Source organism: Cherax quadricarinatus, chromosome 46 (genome assembly GCF_038502225.1).
Source record: "Cherax quadricarinatus isolate ZL_2023a chromosome 46, ASM3850222v1, whole genome shotgun sequence".
Lineage (NCBI taxonomy): Eukaryota > Metazoa > Arthropoda > Malacostraca > Decapoda > Parastacidae > Cherax > Cherax quadricarinatus.
The window spans coordinates 8,402,146-8,427,676 of NC_091337.1; the positions used below are offsets into that span (position 1 = coordinate 8,402,146).

Genomic DNA, 25,531 nt, shown 5'->3' on the forward strand with positions numbered 1-25,531 from the left:
GGACTCAAGTCCGACTATATGAACATAACCGGTTTCCCTGAATCCCTTCACTAAATATTACCCTGCTCACACTCCAACAGATCGTCAGGTCCCAAGTATCATTTGCCTCTATTCACTCCTATCTAACACGCTCATGCAAGAAATATAATTAACAAATACTTTATACATGCTGTGGTAAATGATGTGGTGTTAACTGCTATTATGCCATCCCACAATACTAGTTTAATTTTTTTCAAAATTCTATTCAGTATTGCATGCATTACAATTATGATTCTGAATTTTTTTGTTTTAACATGTCAGCCATTTCCCACCAAGGCAGGGTGATCCAAAAAAGTAAAAAAAAAAAAAAAAAAAAACAAAGAAACAAAAAACTTTTATCATCATTCAACACTTTCACCATCACTCATACATAAACACTGTCTTTGCAGAGGTGCCCAGATACGACAGTTCAGAAGTCCTTCCAAACTGCAAATATCCCAAACCCTTCCTTTAAAGTGCAGGCACTGTACTTCCCATTTCCAGGACTCGTGTCCAGCTAACCGGTTTCCCTGAATCCCTTCACAAAATATTACCCTGCTCACACTCCAACAGCTTGTCATGTCCCAAAAACCATTAGTCTCCATTCACTCCTATCTAACACGCTCAGGCGTGCTTGCTGGAAGTCCAAGCCCCTCGCCCACATTATTATTATTATGATCAAGGGGGAAGCACTAAACCCAGAGGATTATACAGCGCCTGGGGGGGGGGATGTGGAAGGCATTCAGGCTTAATTCGGGGAACTGGAGCACAGATCCAATTCCCTAAATCAAAAGCCCCTCACCAACATCAAGGAACCTTCCTTGAGGGGCCCCTCGCCCACAAAACCTTCTTTACCCCCTCCCTCCAACTTTTTCGAGGCCAACCCTTACCCCGCCTTCCTTCCCCTACAGATTTATACGCTCTCCAAGTCATTTTACTTTGTTCCATTCTCTCTAAATGATCAAAACATCTCAACAACCCCTCTTCAGCCCTCTGACTAATACTTTTAGTAACTCCACACCTCCTCCTAATTTTCACACAACGAATTCTCTGCATAATATTTACACCACACATTGCCCTTCGACAGGACATGTACACTGCCTCCAGCAGCCTCCTCGCTGCAGCATTTACAACCCATGCTTCACACCCATATAAGTGTGTTGGTACCACTATACTCCATACATTCCCTTCTTTGCCTCCATGGATAACATTTTTTTGTCTCCACAGATATCTCAAAGCACCACTCACCTTTTTTCCTTCATCAATTCTATGGTTAACCTCGTCCTTCATAAACTCATCCGCTGACAAGTCAACTCTCAAATATCTGAAAATATTCACTTCTTCCATACTCCCTCCCTCCACTGTGATATCCAATTTTTCTTTATCTAAATCGTTTGACACCCCTCATCACCTTACTCTTATCTATGTTCACTTTCAACTTTTTATTTTTACACACCCTCCCAAATTTGTCCACTAACCTCTGCAACTTTTCTTTTCTGATATACAGTATTAAGTTAAATAAATGGGCTGCACAAAAGTATTTCTTCCAAGTACAGTACTGCTTACAGAAGCAATTATGCATGCTAATCCAGAGTAAATAGGTGAGCATTAGAATTAAGAGAACAGTGTAATATAAAATACTACACTATTTGAAAGCTTTGTAACTACAAGAGTATAAACACACACATTCAACCTTAACTTACTGTAACCACTGGAAGGAGCTATCTTTGCTCTTCAGTCTTTCCTCAACATTCAAGGAGAAGAGGCTCATGTCTCGCACCATCACCTGGTACTTGGCAATGCTGTTGGAAAGATGTAATTTACTGAATGCAGACAGATGTATTACAAATTTTTCTTTTAACATGTCAGCCATTTCCCACTGAGGCAGGGTGACCCAAAAAGAAAGAAAAAACTTTCATCATTCAACACTTTCACCATCATTCGTAAGTAATCACTGTCTTTGCAGAGGCGCTAAGATATGACAGTTTAGATTTCACCCCAAACAGTAAATATCCCAAACCCCTCCTCTATGGTGCAGGCACTGTACTTCCCACCTCCAGGACTCAAGTCAGTCTAACCAGTTTCCCTGAATCCTTTCACTAAATATTACCCTGCAGCTCGTAAGGCCCCAAAGACCATTCATCTCCATTCACTCCTAACACACTCACGCAAATAAATGTACTGTATTATTATATTAAAGGCAACTTATTAAAAAGTAGTGTTCTAGGGGTTTCAGCTTACAAAATGAGATGTGTTTCTTATGTTTCACCTAGCAAAAGTTTTTTTCTTGCAAATGAGTTGTGCTCCTGGTGTTTCAACTAAAAAATTAGTTTTAAAAGAAAACAATAGTACAAGGAATAATTACATTTCATACAAGTTTGTAATGCACATTATTTGTGAAAATTTAGTAGATTTTTAAGTGGTCCATTTGTACATGTAGATGTTTTTAAGAAGGAACCTCCTGCATACTGCTATTTATTATTAGTTTTGGTAAAATACTAAGCTGAAAAAAACCTTGTTTAATTCATCATGAGGTTTCAACTCTGTATAGGTGATGAGTTTCGACTTAATCTTTATGAAAATATTTTAGATTCAATGCCTTGAGAAAACTAAGTTGCAATACTATGATCAACAGTTCGTTTTTAACTTGTATTATCTACTATTACTTTTAATTTGAACATTAAACTTCTCTCGGGGAAAAATCAAAATTTCTGCAATGATACACTGTGACCAGTCTGTCTGTGTAAAATAATTTAAATCATATTCATAGTCTTCCATCACACTTTTGATTAAATCGTTCAATTTGTTAGTGGCTGATATGGTCATATACTGAAAACAGTTCTCATTTGGGGTTCTCATTTGGGTAGTTCTTCCACTGCAAATCTACATGCCAGAGTGAAAGTAGGCTATTTGTCTTAATCATTTTCTTCCAGTACCTCATCAAGAGAAGTTTCTATAGAAAACTGTCAAACTTTACATGCTAATATCTTGAAAGTAATTCTACAATAAGTGGTAAATATTATACCCTTTCAAAAGAAATCTTCTTACTATACACAAGCTGATTCTGGATTTGAGGGGACTAAGAATGCAACTTACACAATTTATTTTTCCATTTTAATAAAATCAGATAATAATTTGGGAGTTGCACTGTATACATTGTTACACAGTGACATGCAGAAAAAATATTTTATATAAAGTAGCTCCAGGACTGAACTGAAAGCGAACGCATTTTATTCCTATCAGTCAGGCAGTGGCCAGGACAGGAGCAGATGAGAGGTGAGTTTAGTTCAGTACAAGTCAGGTGGTGACGGAGGTAAAGTCATCATGTTTGGGCAGTAGTTTGAGTACATAATTTTGGTAAGTTTTTTAGTGTATACCATAGGTGTTTGTGTTTAAGTGCTCTCATGTTTATTTGTAAGCCCCTAGTATGCAGAGGCCTGTTTATGCTCGAGTACTGTATGGTGTTTTGGCTGGTGGTAATTAGTCTACCAGGCAGAAGTGAAGAGCTGGGTGTGTATGTCATGGAGCCTCCCTGCTCACTAGCAGTGTGCTAGTGAGCTAATGTGAACTGGAGCGTGGTGGTTTTTTGGAGTAGATTGTAAGTTGTAAATTTAAGAGAAACTTTCGTTTTTCTTTTTGGGCCACCCTGCCTTGGTGGGATATGGCCGGTGTGTTGAAAGAAAGAAAGAATATATTTTTGTCCTAGGTAGTAGGTTGGTAAACAGCAACCACCCAGGGAGGTACTACCGTCCTGTCAAGTGAGTGTACAATGAAAGCCTGTAATTATTTTACATGATGGTAGGATTGCTGGCATCTTTTGTCTGTCTCATAAACATGCAAGATTTCAGGTACATCTTTCTACTTCTACTTACACTTAGGTCACAATACACATACATGTACAAGTATATATATATACACATATACCTCTGGGTTTTCTTCTATTTTCTTTCTAGTTCTTGTTCTTCTTTACTTCCTCTTACCTCCATGGGGAAGTGGAACAGAATTCTTCCTCTGTAAGCCATGCGTGTAGTAAGAGGCGACTAAAATGCCAGGAGCAAGGGGCTAGTAACCCCTTCTCCTGTATATATTACTAAATGTAAAAGGAGAAACTTTCGTTTTTCCTTTTAGGCCACCCTGCCTCGGTGGGATACAGCCGGTGTGTTGAAAGAAAGATATTTTTGTATAGGTGAGTTTTTGTGTCCTTCCTTATTTAATTATTTGCACTCATGCTTCATAATTTGTATGAGTACACGCTGGCCCAAGGTTCGCTGTTTTCAGAGTAATTTTATAACCCCTAGACAGCAGTGTGAGCAGTCTTTAGGAGCCAGGAACATTTTATTTAAGTTATGACATCGAAGTCATAACAGTATAAATAGGCAACTAGTGAGAGTGGCACAAACTACCGCATCCACCAAGAGGGGCAGAAATGAGCTGCCAACCTATTTTATCAAAATCTTCCTACATGGTAATGATGTAATGTAAAATACAAAAGATTACTGAAATTATTTAAATCATTCTATAATTATTAACTATGTATAAGGGTGTTATACAGAGGTATAACACCAATCTTCTGGCAATGGCGGGTCTGGTACCTCTTTTTGTCTGGACATAATTGTGAGGGCAGCTTAGGATGGCGTTTATAGTGCTCGCTCACCATTACTGTTTACACTTCAGTTGTTAGTGGTGATCCCTTGATTTTGTGTGGCTCTAAGCATGCTTTGCTAATATTTAACCCTGGCTATGGCTACAGTCAAGAACTATATTAGCTTCTCAATAGCTATGGCTACTGACAAGTTAATAGAATTATTAGGCGAATTAATCAAAGGGTTTTGTAATGGAACAAGAGCTAATAAATTTTTATTTGATGCACAAAAATTTACATACACAGGGAAAGGTCAAGGCACATAAAACAACTTCACTTAGATTATGTGTTGAAAAAGATAGCCAAGAAGACTGAGTGTCACAGCAGTAAGCCTACATCTGAAAATCCTGCAGCTTTAACTTCAAATACCCCAGATGTCCTCCCTGCAACATCATAAAATCCATGATGAAACAGCCAACTATGAAACAAACAATAATTCTGACAACCTTCAACCTCCAGACTTTAGTGATTAGTTCTACAGTTCCAGTACAATTCTAAAATTGGCTACTTTGGGAATGGTAGTACTGCAATATTCTTTATAAGTACAGTAATCAGTAAACCAGTTTTATTTATGCTAAGGTTTAAGTTTCTAGCAATACACACAAGGTGTATAATTTATAGGTCAGAGGTGTATTGATGAAGTATTTTTTTTTTTTAACAAGTCGGCCGTCTCCCACTGAGGCAGGGTGACCCAAAAAGAAAGAAAATCCCCAAAAAGAAAATACTTTCATCATCATTCAACACTTTCACCTCACTCACACATAATCACTGTTTTGCAGAAGTGCCCAGAATACAACAGTTTAGAAGCATATACGTATCAAGATACACAACATATCCTTCCAAACTGCCATTATTATTATTATCTGATCTCTGTTGGTCCACAAAAATAATATTCTAGCAAGGCTTAGGAGCCAAGGGTGCCAGAAAATAGTCTTAGGCTTAGGCTTAGCCTTAGCCCCTGGAGACAGGGATGACATTATAAGAAACATTTTCCTCATTTTTCCTCACTTTTCAAAAATTTACGAATACAGGAGGGCCCTGCTTTATGGTATTCCACTTTTCAGCAGTTTTCATTTATACCCACTGCTCATTATATTCGGCACTTGTTCTGCTTTATTCAGCACAAAAAAATAAAAAAAAAGGAAAATTAAGCTCACAGAAAATTAGGTCTGAAATCTGGAAACATTTTGGTGTAAATCCCATTTTCATACAATGTTTCTACAACAATTTATAGCAACTACAACAATGATGTGATGACATCACAGGTAATGTGTTTCTCTGAATGTAGTGAATTTTCAGCATTTTTCGAGGATTTTTTTTTTTTACTAATTCATTAAAATCACTACTATGCCTGATATGCTAGGCAAAGGAGTAGCTAAGAGTGACTCACTAGTGTTCAAGATGCAATGACACAGGAAGCATTTCACTCCAAATCCCTATAAATGTCGTATATTAACGTTATTATAGACATATTTGTAATCCATCTATGATATTTTGCAAAATTATATATGAAACACACTATATATCATATAATACAGACAACAATACTCAACAGATTGACATAAAATTGAGGTGTGGTAGCCAGGCACACGTAAAGGAGTTTACAGCAAAAATTATAATACATCAACAATCTCACTAGTCCACTACCACCATAAAAACTGTGTATATTACTGGGGGTAACTGTGGAAAAACACTCCTTTCATAGGCATCTGCTCATAAATAGCATCATTTGCTCTCAAAAATTAAAAAATAAACATTTACAGAAAAAGCCTTATGCGTACATTGCAGTGTGAGCAGCCTTCAGGAGCCAGGAACATTTTATTTAAGTTACAACATCAAAGTTGTAACATACATACAATATGTGTAAAATGTTGACATTATAATTATTCATAAATAACAAATTACTCACTTGCCCAATGGGAAAGATGCAAAGGGTTCTGGTGAAAACTCTGGAGATGGAGAAACATTATTTATTGAGATCTGACCCAGGTGAGCCACCAACACATCAGGGCTGTTAGGAGACTCTGGCAATACAACCACTGGAGTCTCAAGGATGATGTCCAAGCTGCAAAAGCAATACATGCTATATTTCTATTCTTTAAAACACTTATTATCGAGATTAATTTTTCAGACAGTTCATCATACTTAGTAAAAATATGAACTAATATCATAAACTTCCACACCTAGAAAAATATAGCCATCATGTAATTAAGGTAAACCAGGTCTCAGTAGCTCCTTCCCCTTATCACAGTATATTTCAAGAGAGAAGCAATTATATTAAAGTCTATAGAGAAGTATCTCCCATTCACTCTCCCGACAAACACTAGTTAGACAATGAATACTACAATATGGATTATACACCAACTACATGCAAACTTTTCAACCTTCGTTTATTAACTTACTCAAATGAAAAAGGTAGGTCAGTGCTCTCTTCATGTGCTGGACTAAAGCATGAACCTGAAGCAGAAGCTGGTGGAGGTACCGGTAGGTTTAAAGTATCAGTCGAGCGTGAGAAGCTCATTCTCCGACGATGACGAGGGGAAGCTTCCCACTGATTACTGGACAAGCCAGCAAATGACTCAATCCTGAAACAAAAAAATTAAATGCAGGTATGGAAAGAAAATATACATTATGCAAACACAAGCCCTCATTTTCCTATTTTTTGCACACTTAAGAATTCTTTCAGATTAGACTTGGGTAATTGATTTCAGGAAAGGCATATCAACTTAAAATGGCAGGGAAGCAGGAACTATGTAATGCCAAGCAAGGCACAGTTGCCTTAACATAATAGTCCATCATTAAACAGTTAAGGAGTGTGAGAATGAGTGTTAATGTTGAAGGAAAATGAGAGAGTTATAGGAGTGAACTGGAGAAGGTGCGAGTGTTAACATCATGTTTCTTTGAAACGTGAATAAAAACAAAAATATTTCAATATTACAAACAATTCTATTAATAGTGTGTATAATATGGTAGATCACCAATACCTGGAACACTAATAACAATATGCTGTACCAACCAATAGCAAATAAACATCAAAACACCACGGATAAGATGAAAAAATAAATGCTGAACTGTGTCTATGTGCATATTAAAAGCATTCACCACATATTAATTCACAAATAAATTTGCCACAAAAGCAAATGAAAAGTAATATTTAAGTAACTTAACCAGTACTCTATTATTTAAGTATAAAAGTGGCATTATAAAAACAATGGTTTCAAGGCAGTAGTTTCAAATTTAATTAAAGAAAAATGAACCACAGCATGATATAGCTGCAGGATATGTTTTGATATAACAATTTCAACTAAAAATACCCTTCAGAAGTGGTTTTAAGAGGATAAAAAAAACTACCTAGCTTATCAAGCTCAATAAACTCCATAAAAATTCTTAAACCTAATAATAAATAATAAAAAGTTTGTTTAAATTTATTCCTCATTTCAGTCATACCTTTTACTAACAAGACCCATTGCCATTTCAGTAGCAGCATGCTTTATTGATAGTGCAACAAGAGCCATGTAATGCTTGAATTCTGTAGCACAGGACTTCAGTTCTTGCAGGAAGAGAGGGGAGTGAGTGTAACACACAGATGCCAGTCGCAGCTTCACAGTCAAGTTCTGGGCATCCTCATACACTAGAGGAAAAATATTTACAATAAAAATATTCATACTGAAGAGACACTTGCCAATGACATTACTAGCCTAAATAATGTAGTAAATAATGACCCTATAAAAATCTACATTTGGATAACCAACAAATTTACACTTGCTCCAAAAAGTTACTATATAGTATACTCTTTGTAATAAACAACTTACCAAATAAACATCAAAATAAAAGACATACAGAAAGCCTAAATGATGATAAAGTCATGGGCTTACACTAGGATTACACAATGACAGTCATTTTTGACAAATAAAAAATGTCAATAATTGTAAGATATTTTGTGGTAATTTCATGCACTGGCCAGGGAGGTATACCATCTTTCAGGAGTGAAGAAGAGCAGAATGTAAGTGTGGGGGAACTACGCGAGGCATTACGTAGAATAAAAGGGGGTAAAGCAGCTGGAACTGATGGGATCATGACAGAAATGTTAAAAGCAGGGGGGGATATAGTGTTGGAGTGGTTGGTACTTTTGTTTAATAAATGTATGAAAGAGGGGAAGGTACCTAGGGATTGGCAGAGAGCATGTATAGTCCCTTTATATAAAGGGAAAGGGGACAAAAGAGATTGTAAAAATTATAGAGGAATAAGTTTACTGAGTATACCAGGAAAAGTATACGGTAGGGTTATAATTGAAAGAATTAGAGGTAAGACAGAATGTAGGATTGCGGATGAGCAAGGAGGTTTCAGAGTGGGTAGGGGATGTGTAGATCAAGTGTTTACATTGAAGCATATATGTGAACAGTATTTAGATAAAGGTAGGGAAGTTTTTATTGCATTTATGGATTTTCGGGCCACCCTGCCTTGGTGGGAATCGGCCAGTGTGATAATAAAAAATAATAAATATAAAATATGAAATAACTTTTAAAAACATTTGAAATTTTGGAGTTTCCAGACAAAATGGAGAGACTTAGTGCTTACTGAGCTCACAAAGAATGTAAACAAACAGGGTGGGGCGCGGTGACGGTATTAGAAAGTCAGGTGGGGGGAGCCGTATAGCGAGTTTTGGTCATAATTTGAAATGACCGTATTAGCGGAATGCCGTAAAGTGAAACACCGTAAAGCGGGGCCCTCCTGTATATGCTTCTAAACTGTTGTGTTCTGAGCGCCTCTGCAAAAACAGTGATTATGTGTGAGTGAGGTAAAAGTGTTGAATGATAACGAAAGTATTTTCTTTTAGGGGATTTTCTTTCTTTTTGGGTCACCCTGCCTCGGTGGGAGACGGCCAACTTGTTGAAAAAAAAAAAAAAATCGCCACTATGCACCTTGCTCTACATTAATTACCCTTTACTACACTTTTTTTTTTTCAACAAGTCAGCCGTCTCCATATTTCATTTGTGTGTATGGGGATCCCAAACTGCAAACTTCCTCAAACTAATAACACAGTAAAAGACATTATGACAGCTATCACAATTCTTTATTAAACTCTAGAAACAGACACATCCTTATTCAAAGCTTTAAACCTAAAAAAGATACAAAATACATAGTCATGAATGCTCTTATTCACTATCTCTTCAAGACCTTGAACTGTAATGCTAATGTAAACATAATACTCTTCCAGTAACAGTCTATGCAAACGAGTGAATCTGTAGAAACTATGCAAATAAATTGCCCAAAATTTGAAATGACCTATCAGAAAAGATAAAAGCTATACATTATTTAAAACATTAATATAAATATAAATATAAATATAAATATAAAGTAGGTAGTAGGTTGGTAGACAGCAACCACCCAGGGAAGTACTACCGTCCTGCCAGATGACTGTGAAACAAAAACCTGTAACTGTTTTGCATGATGGTAGGATTGCTGGTTTCTTTTTCTGTCTCATAAACACGCTAAGATAACAGGGATATCTTGCTACTCCTACTTACACTTTGGTCACACTTCACAGACACGCACATGCATATATATATATACATACATCTAGGTTTTTCTCCTTTTTCTAAATAGCTCTTGTTCTTTTTTATTTCTTCTATTGTCCATGGGGAAGTGGAAAAGAATCTTTCCTCCGTAAGCCATGCGTGTCGTATGAGGCGACTAAAATGCCGGGAGCAATGGGCTAGTAACCCCTTCTCCTGTATACAATTACTAAAAAAGAGAAGAAGAAAAACTTTATAAAACTGGGTTGCTTAAATGTGCGTGGATGTAGTGCGGATGACAAGAAACAGATGATTGCTGATGTTATGAATGAAAAGAAGTTGGACGTCCTGGCCCTAAGCGAAACAAAGCTGAAGGGGGTAGGAGAGTTTCAGTGGGGGGAAATAAATGGGATTAAATCTGGAGTATCAGAGAGAGTTAGAGCAAAGGAAGGGGTAGCAGTAATGTTAAATGATCAGTTATGGAAGGAGAAAAGAGAATATGAATGTGTAAATTCAAGAATTATGTGGATTAAAGTGAAGGTTGGATGCGAGAAGTGGGTCATAATAAGCGTGTATGCACCTGGAGAAGAGAGGAATGCAGAGGAGAGAGAGAGATTTTGGGAGATGTTAAGTGAATGTATAGGAGCCTTTGAACCAAGTGAGAGAGTAATTGTGGTAGGGGACTTGAATGCTAAAGTAGGAGAAACTTTTAGAGAGGGTGTGGTAGGTAAGTTTGGGGTGCCAGGTGTAAATGATAATGGGAGCCCTTTGATTGAACTTTGTATAGAAAGGGGTTTAGTTATAGGTAATACATATTTTAAGAAAAAGAGGATAAATAAGTATACACGATATGATGTAGGGCGAAATGACAGTAGTTTGTTGGATTATGTATTGGTAGATAAAAGACTGTTGAGTAGACTTCAGGATGTACATGTTTATAGAGGGGCCACAGATATATCAGATCACTTTCTAGTTGTAGCTACACAGAGTAAAAGGTAGATGGGATACAAGGAGAATAGAAGCATCAGGGAAGAGAGAGGTGAAGGTTTATAAACTAAAAGAGGAGGCAGTTAGGGTAAGATATAAACAGCTATTGGAGGATAGATGGGCTAATGAGAGCATAGGCAATGGGGTCGAAGAGGTATGGGGTAGGTTTAAAAATGTAGTGTTAGAGTGTTCAGCAGAAGTTTGTGGTTACAGGAAAGTGGGTGCAGGAGGGAAGAGGAGCGATTGGTGGAATGATGATGTAAAGAGAGTAGTAAGGGAGAAAAAGTTAGCATATGAGAAGTTTTTACAAAGTAGAAGTGATGCAAGGAGGGAAGAGTATATGGAGAAAAAGAGAGAAGTTAAGAGAGTGGTGAAGCAATGTAAAAAGAGAGCAAATGAGAGAGTGGGTGAGATGTTATCAACAAATTTTGTTGAAAATAAGAAAAAGTTTTGGAGTGAGATTAACAAGTTAAGAAAGCCTAGAGAACAAATGGATTTGTCAGTTAAAAATAGGAGAGGAGAGTTATTAAATGGAGAGTTAGAGGTATTGGGAAGATGGAAGGAATATTTTGAGGAATTGTTAAATGTTGATGAAGATAGGGAAGCTGTGATTTCGTGTATAGGGCAAGGAGGAATAACATCTTGTAGGAGTGAGGAAGAGCCAGTTGTGAGTGTGGGGGAAGTTCGTGAGGCAGTAGGTAAAATGAAAGGGGGTAAGGCAGCCGGGATTGATGGGATAAAGATAGAAATGTTAAAAGCAGGTGGGGATATAGTTTTGGAGTGGTTGGTGCAATTATTTAATAAATGTATGGAAGAGGGTAAGGTACCTAGGGATTGGCAGAGAGCATGCATAGTTCCTTTGTATAAAGGCAAAGGGGATAAAAGAGAGTGCAAAAATTATAGGGGGATAAGTCTGTTGAGTGTACCTGGTAAAGTGTATGGTAGAGTTATAATTGAAAGAATTAAGAGTAAGACGGAGAATAGGATAGCAGATGAACAAGGAGGCTTTAGGAAAGGTAGGGGGTGTGTGGACCAGGTGTTTACAGTGAAACATATAAGTGAACAGTATTTAGATAAGGCTAAAGAGGTCTTTGTGGCATTTATGGATTTGGAAAAGGCGTATGACAGGGTGGATAGGGGGGCAATGTGGCAGATGTTGCAAGTGTATGGTGTAGGAGGTAGGTTACTGAAAGCAGTGAAGAGTTTTTACGAGGATAGTGAGGCTCAAGTTAGAGTATGTAGGAAAGAGGGAAATTTTTTCCCAGTAAAAGTAGGCCTTAGACAAGGATGTGTGATGTCACCGTGGTTGTTTAATATATTTATAGATGGGGTTGTAAGAGAAGTAAATGCGAGGGTCTTGGCAAGAGGCGTGGAGTTAAAAGATAAAGAATCACACACAAAGTGGGAGTTGTCACAGCTGCTCTTTGCTGATGACACTGTGCTCTTGGGAGATTCTGAAGAGAAGTTGCAGAGATTGGTGGATGAATTTGGTAGGGTGTGCAAAAGAAGAAAATTAAAGGTGAATACAGGAAAGAGTAAGGTTATGAGGATAACAAAAAGATTAGGTGATGAAAGATTGAATATCAGATTGGAGGGAGAGAGTATGGAGGAGGTGAACGTATTCAGATATTTCGGAGTGGACGTGTCAGTGGATGGGTCTATGAAAGATGAGGTGAATCATAGAATTGATGAGGGAAAAAGAGTGAGTGGTGCACTTAGGAGTCTGTGGAGACAAAGAACTTTGTCCTTGGAGGCAAAGAGGGGAATGTATGAGAGTATAGTTTTACCAACGCTCTTATATGGGTGTGAAGCGTGGGTGATGAATGTTGCAGCGAGGAGAAGGCTGGAGGCAGTGGAGATGTCATGTCTGAGGGCAATGTGTGGTGTGAATATAATGCAGAGAATTCGTAGTTTGGAAGTTAGGAGGAGGTGCGGGATTACCAAAACTGTTGTCCAGAGGGCTGAGGAAGGGTTGTTGAGGTGGTTCGGACATGTAGAGAGAATGGAGCGAAACAGAATGACTTCAAGAGTGTATCAGTCTGTAGTGGAAGGAAGGCGGGGTAGGGGTCGGCCTAGGAAAGGTTGGAGGGAGGGGGTAAAGGAGGTTTTGTGTGCGAGGGGCTTGGACTTCCAGCAGGCGTGCGTGAGCGTGTTTGATAGGAGTGAATGGAGACAAATGGTTTTTAATACTTGACGTGCTGTTGGAGTGTGAGCAAAGTAACATTTATGAAGGGATTCAGGGAAACCGGCAGGCCGGACTTGAGTCCTGGAGATGGGAAGTACAGTGCCTGCACTCTGAAGGAGGGGTGTTAATGTTGCAGTTTAAAAACTGTAGTGTAAAGCACCCTTCTGGCAAGACAGTGATGGAGTGAATGATGGTGAAAGTTTTTCTTTTTCGGGCCACCCTGCCTTGGTGGGAATCGGCCGGTGTGATAATAAAATAAATAATAAATATAAATTCAGGGAAACCAGCAGGCTGGACTTGATTCCTGGAGATGGGAAGTACAGTGCCAGCACTCTCAAGGGGTGTTAATGTTGCAGTTTTACAACTATAGTGTAAACATGCCTCTGGCAAGACAGTGATGGTGAGAAATGGCCATTATGTTAATAAAATATTTTTTTTTTTTAACACTTAAATGGTCCAAACGTATATATATGTTTTTTCAACATCTGAAAGTATGTAAAAAAATGTAGATCTTCTTTTTTGTTTTACATTTGAAAAAGTGTAAAAAAACTTTTATCTACATTTTTTTTTGTTATACGTATTTGAAAATATGTAAAAAAAAAGTAGATCTACTTTTGTAGCACTACGAATTTGAACGTCGATCTGTTTGGACCGTTTAAGGGCTAACAAGTCGGCCGTCTCCCACCGAGGCAGGGTGACCCAAAAAATAAGAAAATCTCCAAAAAGATAATACAGTGGACCCCCGGTTTACGATCACCTCCCAATGCGACCAATTATGTAAGTGTATTTATATAGGTGCGTTTGTACGTGTAAGTTTGGGGGTCTGAAATGGACTAATCTAATTCACAATATTCCTTACGGGAACAAATTCGTTCAGTACTAGCACCTGAACGTACTTCTGGAATGAAATAATATCGTAAACCGGGGGTCCACTTTACTTTCATCATCATTCAACACTTTCACCTCACTCACACATAATCACTGTTTTTGCAGAGGTGCTCAGAATACAACAGTTTATAAACATATATGTATAAAGATACACAACATATCCCTCCAAATTGCCAATATTCCAAACCCCTCCTTTAAAGTGCAGGCATTGTACTTCCCATTTCCAGGACTCAAGTCCGGCTATATAAAAATAACCGGTTTCCCTGAATCCCTTCATTAACTCTTTCAGGGTCCGTGCCGTAGATCTACAGCTTTACGTTCAGGGTCCAAACCGTAGATCTACGCCATGAGCTCAGCTCACTCTGATAAGCTGTGAGTGGTAAATTTGGGCCTAGATATGAGAGAATATATCTATGTGGTATGTGTGCACCACATAACACAAATCCTGCAGCGCACAGTGCATAATGAGAGAAAAAAAACTGAGACCGTGATTTTCGATTAAAACAGCGACTTTGCAGTGTTTTTTCCTATGTTTTATATAGTTGTATTTGTGATTTCTTGGTCTCATTTGATAGAATGGAAAACATATTACAAAAATTGAGATGATTTTGATTGGTTTTAGCACTGGAAATGGCTTGAAACTGAGCTCAAAGTAGCGGAAATGTTAATTTTTTGCCGACGTTGAAGAGTAAACAACCTCACACGTCTAATACATGCCAGCTGGTGGGTCTAATATACATTCACAAATGTGGTGATGATATATGTATACAGTAAATCTTCTATTTTTTGGTTTGAATAAAAATTCATTATGTGAATAAAAAATCAAAATGGAATTCATTTGTAAAGCCTCAAAATGTAACTAATGAACAGTGGAAATATTAGTTTAGTGCCAGGAATACCTACATTGTTTATTCTGGACCCTATTTTGAAATTGGAATATTTTGAACTTTGTGTTAAATTGGCCAAATTACCAATTTCCAATCACTTTATTTTGTAGTTGAAACTGTTGACTTGGCGATTTCTTGTGCTCAATCGATAGAATAGAAGTAATACAGTGGACCCTCACCTAACGATATTAATTGGTACCCGAGAACGAATATCGTTAGGCGAGTTTTTTAGCGTTAGCCGAGGCAAAATGTTTTTTTTTTTTTAACAAGTCAGCCATCTCCCACCAAGGCAGGGTGACCTAAAAAAGAAAGAAAATCCCCAAAAATAAAATACTTTCATCATCATTCAACTCTTTCACCTCACTCACACATTATCACTGTTTTTGCAGGTGCCCAGAATACAACAGTTTAGAAGTATATACAGTAGGGCCCCGCTTTACGGCGTTTTGCTTTATGGCATTCCGCTAATACGGTCATTTCAAATTATAACCAAAACTCGTTATACGGCTCCCCCACCTGACTTTCTAATACGGTCACCGCGCCCCACCCGGTTTTACATTCTCTGTGGGATCCGTAATCACAAAGTCTCTCCATTATGACTGGAAACTCCAAAATTTCAAGTGTTTTTAAAAGTTATTTCATATTTTATATAATTTTTTTTTTTTTAACAAGTCGGTCGTCTCCCACCGATGCAGAGTGACCCAAAAAGAAAATCCCCATCATCATTCATCATCATTCAACACTTTCACATCACTCACACATAATCACTGTTTTTGAAGAGGTGTTCAGAACACAACAGTTTAGAAGCATATACGTATAAAGATTCACAACATATCCCTCTAAACTGCTAATATCCCGAACCCCTCCTTTAGAGTGCAGGCATTGTACTTCCCATTTCCAGGACTCAACTCCGGCTATACAAAAATAACCGGTTTCCCTGAATCCCTTCACTAAATATTACCCTGCTCACACTCCAACAGATCGTCAGATCCCAAATACCATTCGTCTCCATTCACTCCTATCGAACAAGCTCATGCACGCCTGCTGGAAGTCCAAGCCGAGGGGCTTGGACTTCCACAAAATCTCCCTTACCCCTTCCTTCCAACCTTTTTGAGGATGACCCCTACCCTGCCTTCCTTCCACTACAGATTTAAATGCTATCCATGTCATTCTACTTTGATCCATTCTCTCTAAATGACCAAACCACCTCAACAACCCTTCTTCAGCCCTCTGACTAATACTTTTATTAACTCCACACCTTCTCCTAATTTCCACACTCCAAATTTTCTGCATAATATTTACACCACACATTGCCCTTAGACAGGACATCTCCACTGCCTCCAACCGCCTCCTCGCTGCTGCATTCACAACTCAAGCTTCACACCCATATAAGTGTGTTGGTACTACTATACTTTCATACATTCCCTTCTTTGCCTCCATAGGTAACGTTTTTTGTCTCCACACATACCTCAATGCACCAATCACCTTTTTCCCCCTCATCAATTCTATGATTAACCTCATCCTTCATAAATCCATCCGCTGACACGTCAACTCCCAAGTATCTGAAAACATTCACTTCTTCCATACTCCTAATATATAAATAAACTAACAAATGATAATAAGACAAATACGATATACTGAAGTTCGAACACGTACTTTGTGAAACTGGAGTGGAGAATGCAAGTGGACGGATAATAGTAAAGCTGAATGCCCGAACTGTATTTTCTGAGGTTGAGTATGACCGATAGATATCACTGCTCAGTCGAGAAAACGGATCCTGAAAAGAAAATTTTTTTCATTAGCTGTTTTAGTTCAAGTTATAGTTAAAGTCTTCCTGCTTGGCAGAGAAGTCCTGACCATTTAATTTATGTATGTACATTCATGCAGAGAGCTGACTTAAGTGACCAAGCAATCCTGCATAATCTACTGCAGAAATCTGGAACCTATTCATACTTGTGGATATCTACCAATGTTAGGACTTAAAGATCCAGTTCAGCTACTCTTGTGGTCCACAAAATGATTGCACACTACAGGCATGTTACTTCCTCTTATACTTAAAAAAAATTTTTTTTTTTTTTTTCAACATGTCGGCCGTCTCCCACCAAGGCAGGGCGACCCAAAAAAGAAAGAAAATCCCCAAAAGAAAATACTTTCATCATCATTCAACACTTTCACCACACTCGCACATTATCACTGTTTTTGCAGAGGTGCTCAGAATACACAGTTTAGAAGCATACACATATAAAGATACACAACATATCCCTCCAAACTCCCAATATCCCAAACCCCTCCTTTAAAGTGCAGGCATTGTACTTCCCATTTCCAGGACTCAAGTCCGACTATATGAAAGTAACCGGTTTCCCTGAATCCCTTCACTAAATATTACCCTGCTCACACTCCAACAGATCGTCAGGTCCCAAGTACCATTCGTCTCCATTCACTCCTATCTAACACGCTCACGCACGCTTGCTGGAAGTCCAAGCCCCTTGCCCACAAAACCTCCTTTACCCCCTCTCTCCAACCCTTTCGAGGACGACCCCTACCCCGCCTTCCTTCCCCTATAGATTTATATGCTTTCCATGTCATTCTACTTTGATCCATTCTCTCTAAATGACCAAACCACCTCAACAACCCCTCTTCTGCCTAATACTTTTATTAACTCCACACCTTTTCCTAATTTCCACACTCCGAATTTTCTGCATAATATTTACACCACACATTGCCCTTAAACAGCACATCTCCACTGCCTCCATCCGTCTCCTCGCTGCTGCATTTACCACCCAAGCTTCACACCCATATAAGAGTGTTGGTACTACTATACTTTCATACATTCCCTTCTTTGCCTCCATAGATAACGTTTTTTGACTCCACATATACCTCAATGCACCACTCACCTTTTTTCCCTCATCAATTCTATGATTAACCTCATCCTTCATAAATCCATCTGCTGACACGTCAACTCCCAAGTATCTGAAAACATTCACTTCTTCCATACTCCTCCTCCCCAATTTGATATCCAATTTTTCTTTATCTAAATCATTTGATACCCTCATCACCTTACTTTTTCTATGTTCACTTTTAACTTTCTACCTTTACACACATTCCCAAACTCATCCACTAACCTTTGCAATTTTTCTTTAGAATCTCCCATAAGCACAGTATCATCAGCAAAAAGTAACTGTGTCAATTCCCATTTTGAATTTGATTCCCCAAAATTTAATCCCACCCCTCTCCCGAACACCCTAGCATTTACTTCCTTTACAACCCCATCTATAAATATATTAAACAACCATGGTGACATTACACATCCCTGTCTAAGACCTACTTTTACCGGGAAGTATTCTCCCTCTCTTCTACACACCCTAACCTGAGCCTCACTATCCTCATAAAAACTCTTTACAGCATTTATTAACTTACATATAGCAGAAAAATCACTAAAAAGTATTTCCTTACAAATACAGTGCTAGACAGTTGGAATGTGCTCCAAAAGGAAGTAGTGTGTGCATAACCTACTCGAACTGCAGAAGACAGGACACTGTGAGGAAGATGTATGTTCATAAAAATGAATACATAACTACATAAAAATAAGAAACCTGTCAAATTTTCCCAGGATTTGCTTATAACTGGCAGATATTACACAATCAAATTCTAGTTTATTATAAAGTAAATAAATGTGTAAACTGATATACAGCTGTTTACCTGTGAGGGTTCAACTACAGGATCCTGGCCAACACTGATGATGCACTGATACTTGTTTCCTTCTGGGGTAACATCTCGAACCTGGAATCCTCCTAGCGAGCCTTCAACTGTTAGAATATCACTGTCTGTTGCAAGAAAAGGAAATGTAAATATGAAAAAGTGACATACAATTCAAATTTAATGGTACCCAGCTGAAGAATTACTAATCACTAGTGCACTACTTAAAAAAAAAAAAAAAAGCTTGTACATTAGTTTTACATTTTAGATGCATAATTCTTGAACTCATGCACTTTTATTCCATCTTTGCTTTCCATAATTGATCACTTCATATTACTGCTACCCCTCCTCTAGTTCTAATTCTCTTAAATATAAGTATGATCCTGGTATAGCCAATTTTCAGCGTACTCCGTATAATACTGCATTACAGTATAGTCCATTTTTTTGTGGTGATAGCCATGGTTCCAGTCAATTTTAAAGTTGTTAATTTGATATGGCTCATTTACTTTTGTTCCATTTTTTATTTTCTGTGTAAAGCCTTTTATGACAAACTTAAACATGTATGAGGAGCTGAGGTTATGGTTAATACTGTACTAGAATACACACAAAACTAAAAATATGCATTGTGATTTACTCATTCACCTAAATAATTACATCCTGGCACCTAACAGAAAGTAACTGTTTAATTCTTAGCATGTATCAGATGCAATTATAGCTTTATGTTCAATATAACTGAGTGAGCGGTATCAAACATGGTTAACTTTGTAAATTTTACTGTCCAACTTGTATCAGTGAATGCTGAGATGCACCACAGCTCAAGCTTTCCTTACTGACCTTTACTGGATTTTGGTCTTCTTGAACTAATTCTTGATACTGTGTATGGGATTACCTCCACCACATCTATTTCATCCAAATCATCAACCACCAAGAAACACTGTAGTGTTAATTTCCCTATTGATCATGGTCTCTAGATGTCATATGTGTTCCCTCGTCCATGAACTCAAGCTTCAAGCAGTGTATCTCTGTCTACCCTGTCAATTCTTCTTAAGAATGTGTAAGTTGAAATCAAGCCTTTCCTAATTTTTCCTCCTCTCCAAGACTGTCAGATTCAGCTCCTTTGTACTGTAGCCTATCCTCATAATTCATTCTTGAGCCCTGGAGGAAAACTCAACACTACCAGCAGAGCAAATTCCCCCTCATTTCTAGATTGTAGTCAGGGTCACACATTATCATAAGCCTGGACCTATTTTGCTTGATGCTTTTCTCCTCAGCAAATGCCCAGCATGGAACTCAAGTCAAGAGTAAACTTAAGTGAAAGTGCTTTTATATAAACACACAAGACCCCTCAGAAAATTTCCATTGCACACACAAGAGGTTGAAAAGGCTCTTGAGAAAAAGAAAGAAATACATTCTGCATTCATAGGTCCTGGAGAAAGCAAGATGAAGTGAATAAAAATGGGATGTAGTACATGAAAACATTTTAACCTTTCCATCAAGTCTGCAACTCTTAGCTAAAGTAGTGTATGTCTTCTTCTTTCAACAAACCAGCCGTATCCCACCAAGGCAGGGTGGCCCAAAAAGAAAAACGAAAGTTTCTCTTTTCAAATTTAATAATATATACAGGAGGAGGAGTTACTAGTCCCTTGTTCCCGGCATTTTAGTCACCTTTTACGACACGCATGGCTTACAGAGGAAGAATTCTGTTCCACTTCCCCATGGAGAAGTAGTGTATATATCTGATACAACACAAAGTATGTACCTTCTTGCTTTTACTGAACATTCATCCAGCAATTTACATGAAAAGTCCTCCTATGTTTTCCTTTTTACTTAATTTTTTGTAACAACTCCCCACTTGAAAGCCCAGAAAATACAAATCCACTCACCAACAGTAGCCTGTATCTTGGCATCCAAGAGAACTGCAGTTCCAACTTTTCGTCCCACTAGATCTTTATCTTTGTATACTCCTCGCAGCAGAAGAACATTTAACTTATGGAAATCAAAGCTGACTTCAGCTCGAATTGGATTCTTTTCTGGAGCTGCTTGATGCATGCTTGTTGTCTGAGAGACACTACCTACATCCTCTTTCCCTGGTGAAACAGAAGTAGTGGGTGTGGCAGGGACAGCAGATGCAGAAAGATGAGGATGCATACGAGGTATGACAGAGGAAGGTTGATGTGGGAATAATTGATGGATAAAGCCCACTAGTTCCACTACTGTTTCTTGATTGGCTGGAAAATAGTCAAAGATTAAGGTTAGCTAAATATTAATTGATTCCTTCCAATGATTAAATGGAATATTCTTATCTTTCCCAAGAAAAATATTCATTCTAGAGTACAGTAAAATTTATGCAATACCAAATGAAAAAAAAAAAAATTGTCATCAGCTTAAAAGCAAAGTACATTTGCAGAATATCTTGCCCTTTACTCTCACACAATCCCCAAAATATTTGGAATATTTCCAATATTTCACAAGCCAATTGTAGAACAATCATTTTTTTATGATTCCTGTCAATATTATTGAATTTACTTCAATAATCAATAGTAGGCTTCATGAAATAAGTTAGTGTTTTCCTTATGAAACTAGTGATCTAGTGCTGTTAGCCTTTCAAAAACTCTGCTTTCTCTTACCCAGGGCCAAAGAACACGTTATAGAAAGCAGTAGTAATGATTTTATATGCTCGAACTGGTCCTGGACACTTGCCATATTATGGGCTATTTTATTCATTCTAGAGTATACATCATATTACTATGCTATTTATAGTGTTTGCTATGTCATATTAGATCAATTCTGATAGATAAATAAGCCATAGAGTTGATATTAGCATTATATTGAGGTATTTTCTCCTGCCCCTCAAGACTCAGGAATTCCGCCGACGAAAGCGTTCACAGACGGTTCCTGATCTCCAAGGTAAATACACTTTATAAAACCAGTTTATTTCTTTACATTCTCTTTTACAGGTCTCCTGGCACATTCATGAGGGTTAGGGGATCAAGGACCTTGCGAATGTTGAAAAATCGCAAATGTTTGGTGCACAAATACAGTGGTCCCTCGTTGTTCATAATTAATCCGTTCCTGGAGCCGTTACTATAAACGAAATTTACGATTTACGAATCAATTTTCCCCATAAGAAATAATGTAAATACAATTAATCCGTTCCTGACACCCAGAAGTATTAAAAAAACAAAAAAATTTTTAACATGAAATATGCATGTAGTACATAAACAATACAATGGGAAATGATGAATGAAACATTAACAGCATAACACTTACCTTTATTGGAGATTCTTCTTAGTGTATGGGAGACTGGAGGAGGAGAGTGGATTGTTTATAGTTTGGAAGGGGAATCCCCTTCCATCAACACCTCAGGTACCATTTGCTTTTCTGGGGTTGCTTCTCTTCTCTGTTTCTTAATGCCACTAGGACCACCTTGAGAGTCACTGGAGTCCTGTCTCACAAAATAACTGTGAAGAGAGCTCTGTTTCTGGCATCTCTTTAACACTTCCCTAAAATGGCCCAAGACTTTGTCACTGTACATGTTGCCAACCTGGCTTGCAACAACCTTGTTAGGGTGATGTTTCTCCATAAAGCTTTCCATCTTACCCCACATAGTAAAAATCTCTTTAATTTCTGAAGAAGGCACCTTCTTCCATCTCTCTTCCTCCTCCTCTGCAGCAAGATTCTGAGCTGCGATGTGTTGCTCTTCCTGCTGAAGCTCTTGCAGCTCCTCAGTGGTGAGCTCTTCATTGTGGTCTTCCACTAATTCTTCCACATCCTCCAAACTCACATCCAACCCCATGGAACTCCCCAGTGCCACAATTGATTTTACAACAGACATAGGCTCATTAGGGTCAGTCCCAATTTCTTCAAAATCCCTCTTGTCAACACAATCTGGCCACAATTTTCTCCAGGCAGAGTTCAAAGTCCTGGTAGTCACTCCCTCCCAAGCCATACCTATAAGGGATATGCAGTGGAGGATGCTGAAGTGTTCTCTCCAAAATTCCCTTAGGGTCAAGTGAGTGTCTGTGGTCACAGTCAAGCACCTGTGAAACATTGCTTTTGTGTAGAGTTTTTAAAAGTTTGCAATAACCTACTGGTCCATGGGTTGGAGGAGAGGAGTGGTATTCGGGGGCAAGAACTTTACTGTGATGAACCCAAACTCCTCGAAAATTAGGTCATCCAAGTTTGGAGGATGAGCAGGTGCATTGTCCATTACTAGCAGGCACTTGAGATCCAATTTCTTTTCCAGGAGATACTCCTTCACACTAGGGCCAAACACTTCATTGAACCACTCGACAAAAAATTTCCCTCGTGACCCATGCCTTACTATTAGATTTCCAAAACACACACAATTTACTCTTCATAACATTGTTTTTCCTGAACACTCCAGGATTTTCAGAATGGTACACTAGTAATGGCTTCACTTTGAAATCCCCACTAGCATTAGCACAGAACATTAGCGTCAGCCTGTCTTTCATAGGCTTGTGTCCTGGCATTGCCTTTTCCTCTTGTGTAATGAAGGTCCTCCTTGGCATTTTCTTCCAAAAGAGGCCTGTCTCGTCACAATTGAACACTTGTTCAGGTTTCAGTCCTTCAGCCTCTATGTACTCCTGGAATTCATGCACATATTTTTCAGCCGCCTTGTGGTCCGAACTGGCAGCCTCACCATGCCTTACCACACTGTGTATGCCAGTACGGTTCTTAAATCTCTCAAACCAGCCTTTGCTGGCCTTAAATTCACTCACTTCACCACTATTTGCAGGCAATTTCTTTACCAAATCTTCATGCAACTGCCTAGCCTTTTCACAAATAAACGAAGTCATAAGAGTATCTCCTGCTAATTGTTTCTCATTTATCCACACCAATAATAACTTCTCAACCTCTTCCAGTACTGATGATCTCATTTTTGTCAGCATAGTTACTCCCTTTGCAACAACAGCATCCTTTATTTCATTTTTCTTGGCCACTATGGAACATAAGGTTGTGTAGGGTTTCTTATACATCCTGGACAGTTCGGCCACACTTGTACCACTTTCATATTGTTCAATGATGGTTTTCTTAAATTCAATCGTATTTCTCACCTTCTTTACCACAGGCTTGGCACTAGGAGCTTTCTTTGGAGCCATGGTAGCTTATTTAGTACTTGCAAGCACTAAAATAAATGGAATATTATGAAATATTTCGCTGGAGCACGTGAGGGGACCTTCGCTCACTGGTAAACAATGCCAGACTGGCTGCCGCCCTGGCTCACGCCATGGGTACGCGTCCCGGATGAACTATGACTCGCGAGTCAACCTATGAAAAGCGAGTCCATGTTTATATGAAAATACCTCTATGATTGGCGAATTTTACGATTGCCGGGAACTACGAAAAGCGGAGGACCACTGTATATTGTAGGGAAATATAATAATAGCATTTACTTAGCCTAACAATACTGCCTCCTTAACCTACTGAACCATGAACAATCATAAACACAAGAAAACATTGTAAAATATTGTACTAGTGACAGCCCTTTGGTAAAGAAGGTGAGAAAAACTATAGAATTCAAGAAAGAACTCGTAGCAGAATACCAAAGTGGAGGAGGAAGAGAGAGGGGAGAATGTGCCTTCTTCAGTGATTCTATGATATGTACAATACTAAATCAGCATGAGTCGATATAGGCTATAGCGCCGGCCAGCGACAAAGTGTAGCATTAACAGTATAGCAAGTAAGTTATGTGATTAATAGATAGAAAAAGGATAGCACAAATCTAACTCCTCCAATGTTGTTGGAGTTACATAGGGTGACTGACAACACCGCCGTCTCTAGTTTCTACCGCCTCTGCTGCCGCCTCCACCACCACTATGTACAGCTTATGCTCTCAGTGGCCCTTATACACCCAACAACAACACAGCAATACTCGTGACATACTTAATGACGTATTTTATTCATTCTAGAGTATATGTCATGTTTCTATGTTATTAATATTGTTTATGTCATATTAGATGAATTGTGATAGATAAATAAGCCATAGAGTTGTTATTAGTGTCATATTAAAGAACTATCTTGTCCTATCTCCAAAGAAACTCTGCCACTGCCACAATTCCTAACATGTGTAATGACACATTTTAAATATGACTGGGCAGCTGGGAATTCGCGAATGTTCAAAGCCTGCGAAAGTGGAAAATGCGAATGTTTAGGGAGACCTGTATTATGTTATATTATGTTTTTATACAATATTTCTTATTTATGAATACATTTTTCTTATTTAAAAAACCCATAACAAAAAAACTGGGGTGGTTTTTTGGGGACTGGAACAGATTAATGGCATTTCAATTAATTTCAATGAGGAAAATGGATTTGATATACAAGCAAATCGAGTTACGAGCTGTCATGGAATGAATTAAACTCGTAAGTCAAGGTACCACTGTATAAATAACAATTTTTCTAAGAGATTGCTAAGTCTAAGTAATTTTAGCTAAGTACGTACTACTAAAAAAATATCTCTGATACACAAACTTTTCACAAGTCATTATCTCTGGTAACAATACAGGAGCTCTTAAAGTTACATTCAGTGCAAGCAAAAAAAAATTGCTGATACCCTATATCACTCTATAATAATAGTATATATTTTCCCTTGCACAGTTTCCATTTCATATTTCTAAATCCATTCTGGAGTAGTGCAAATAGCTCATCAAGAATAACTGGACTAATGAAATTTCATAATCAGTGAAGA

The 25,531-nt window shown here is 38.2% G+C and overlaps 1 protein-coding gene across 1 annotated transcript in view; it reads right to left on the reverse strand.

The window, feature by feature from the left end:
* Vps13D (vacuolar protein sorting 13D) overlaps positions 1–25,531 on the reverse strand; it is a 328,982-nt gene that overhangs the window by 222,370 nt on the left and 81,081 nt on the right. Inside the window, exons 19-25 of the mRNA XM_070094401.1 lie at positions 20,703–21,047; positions 18,823–18,947; positions 16,780–16,900; positions 8,108–8,291; positions 7,063–7,245; positions 6,570–6,725; positions 1,722–1,820 (exon numbers count right to left, since the gene is read on the reverse strand). Coding sequence (XP_069950502.1) covers positions 1,722–1,820; positions 6,570–6,725; positions 7,063–7,245; positions 8,108–8,291; positions 16,780–16,900; positions 18,823–18,947; positions 20,703–21,047 — 1,213 coding nt within the window. The remainder of the gene's footprint in view (positions 1–1,721; positions 1,821–6,569; positions 6,726–7,062; positions 7,246–8,107; positions 8,292–16,779; positions 16,901–18,822; positions 18,948–20,702; positions 21,048–25,531) is intronic.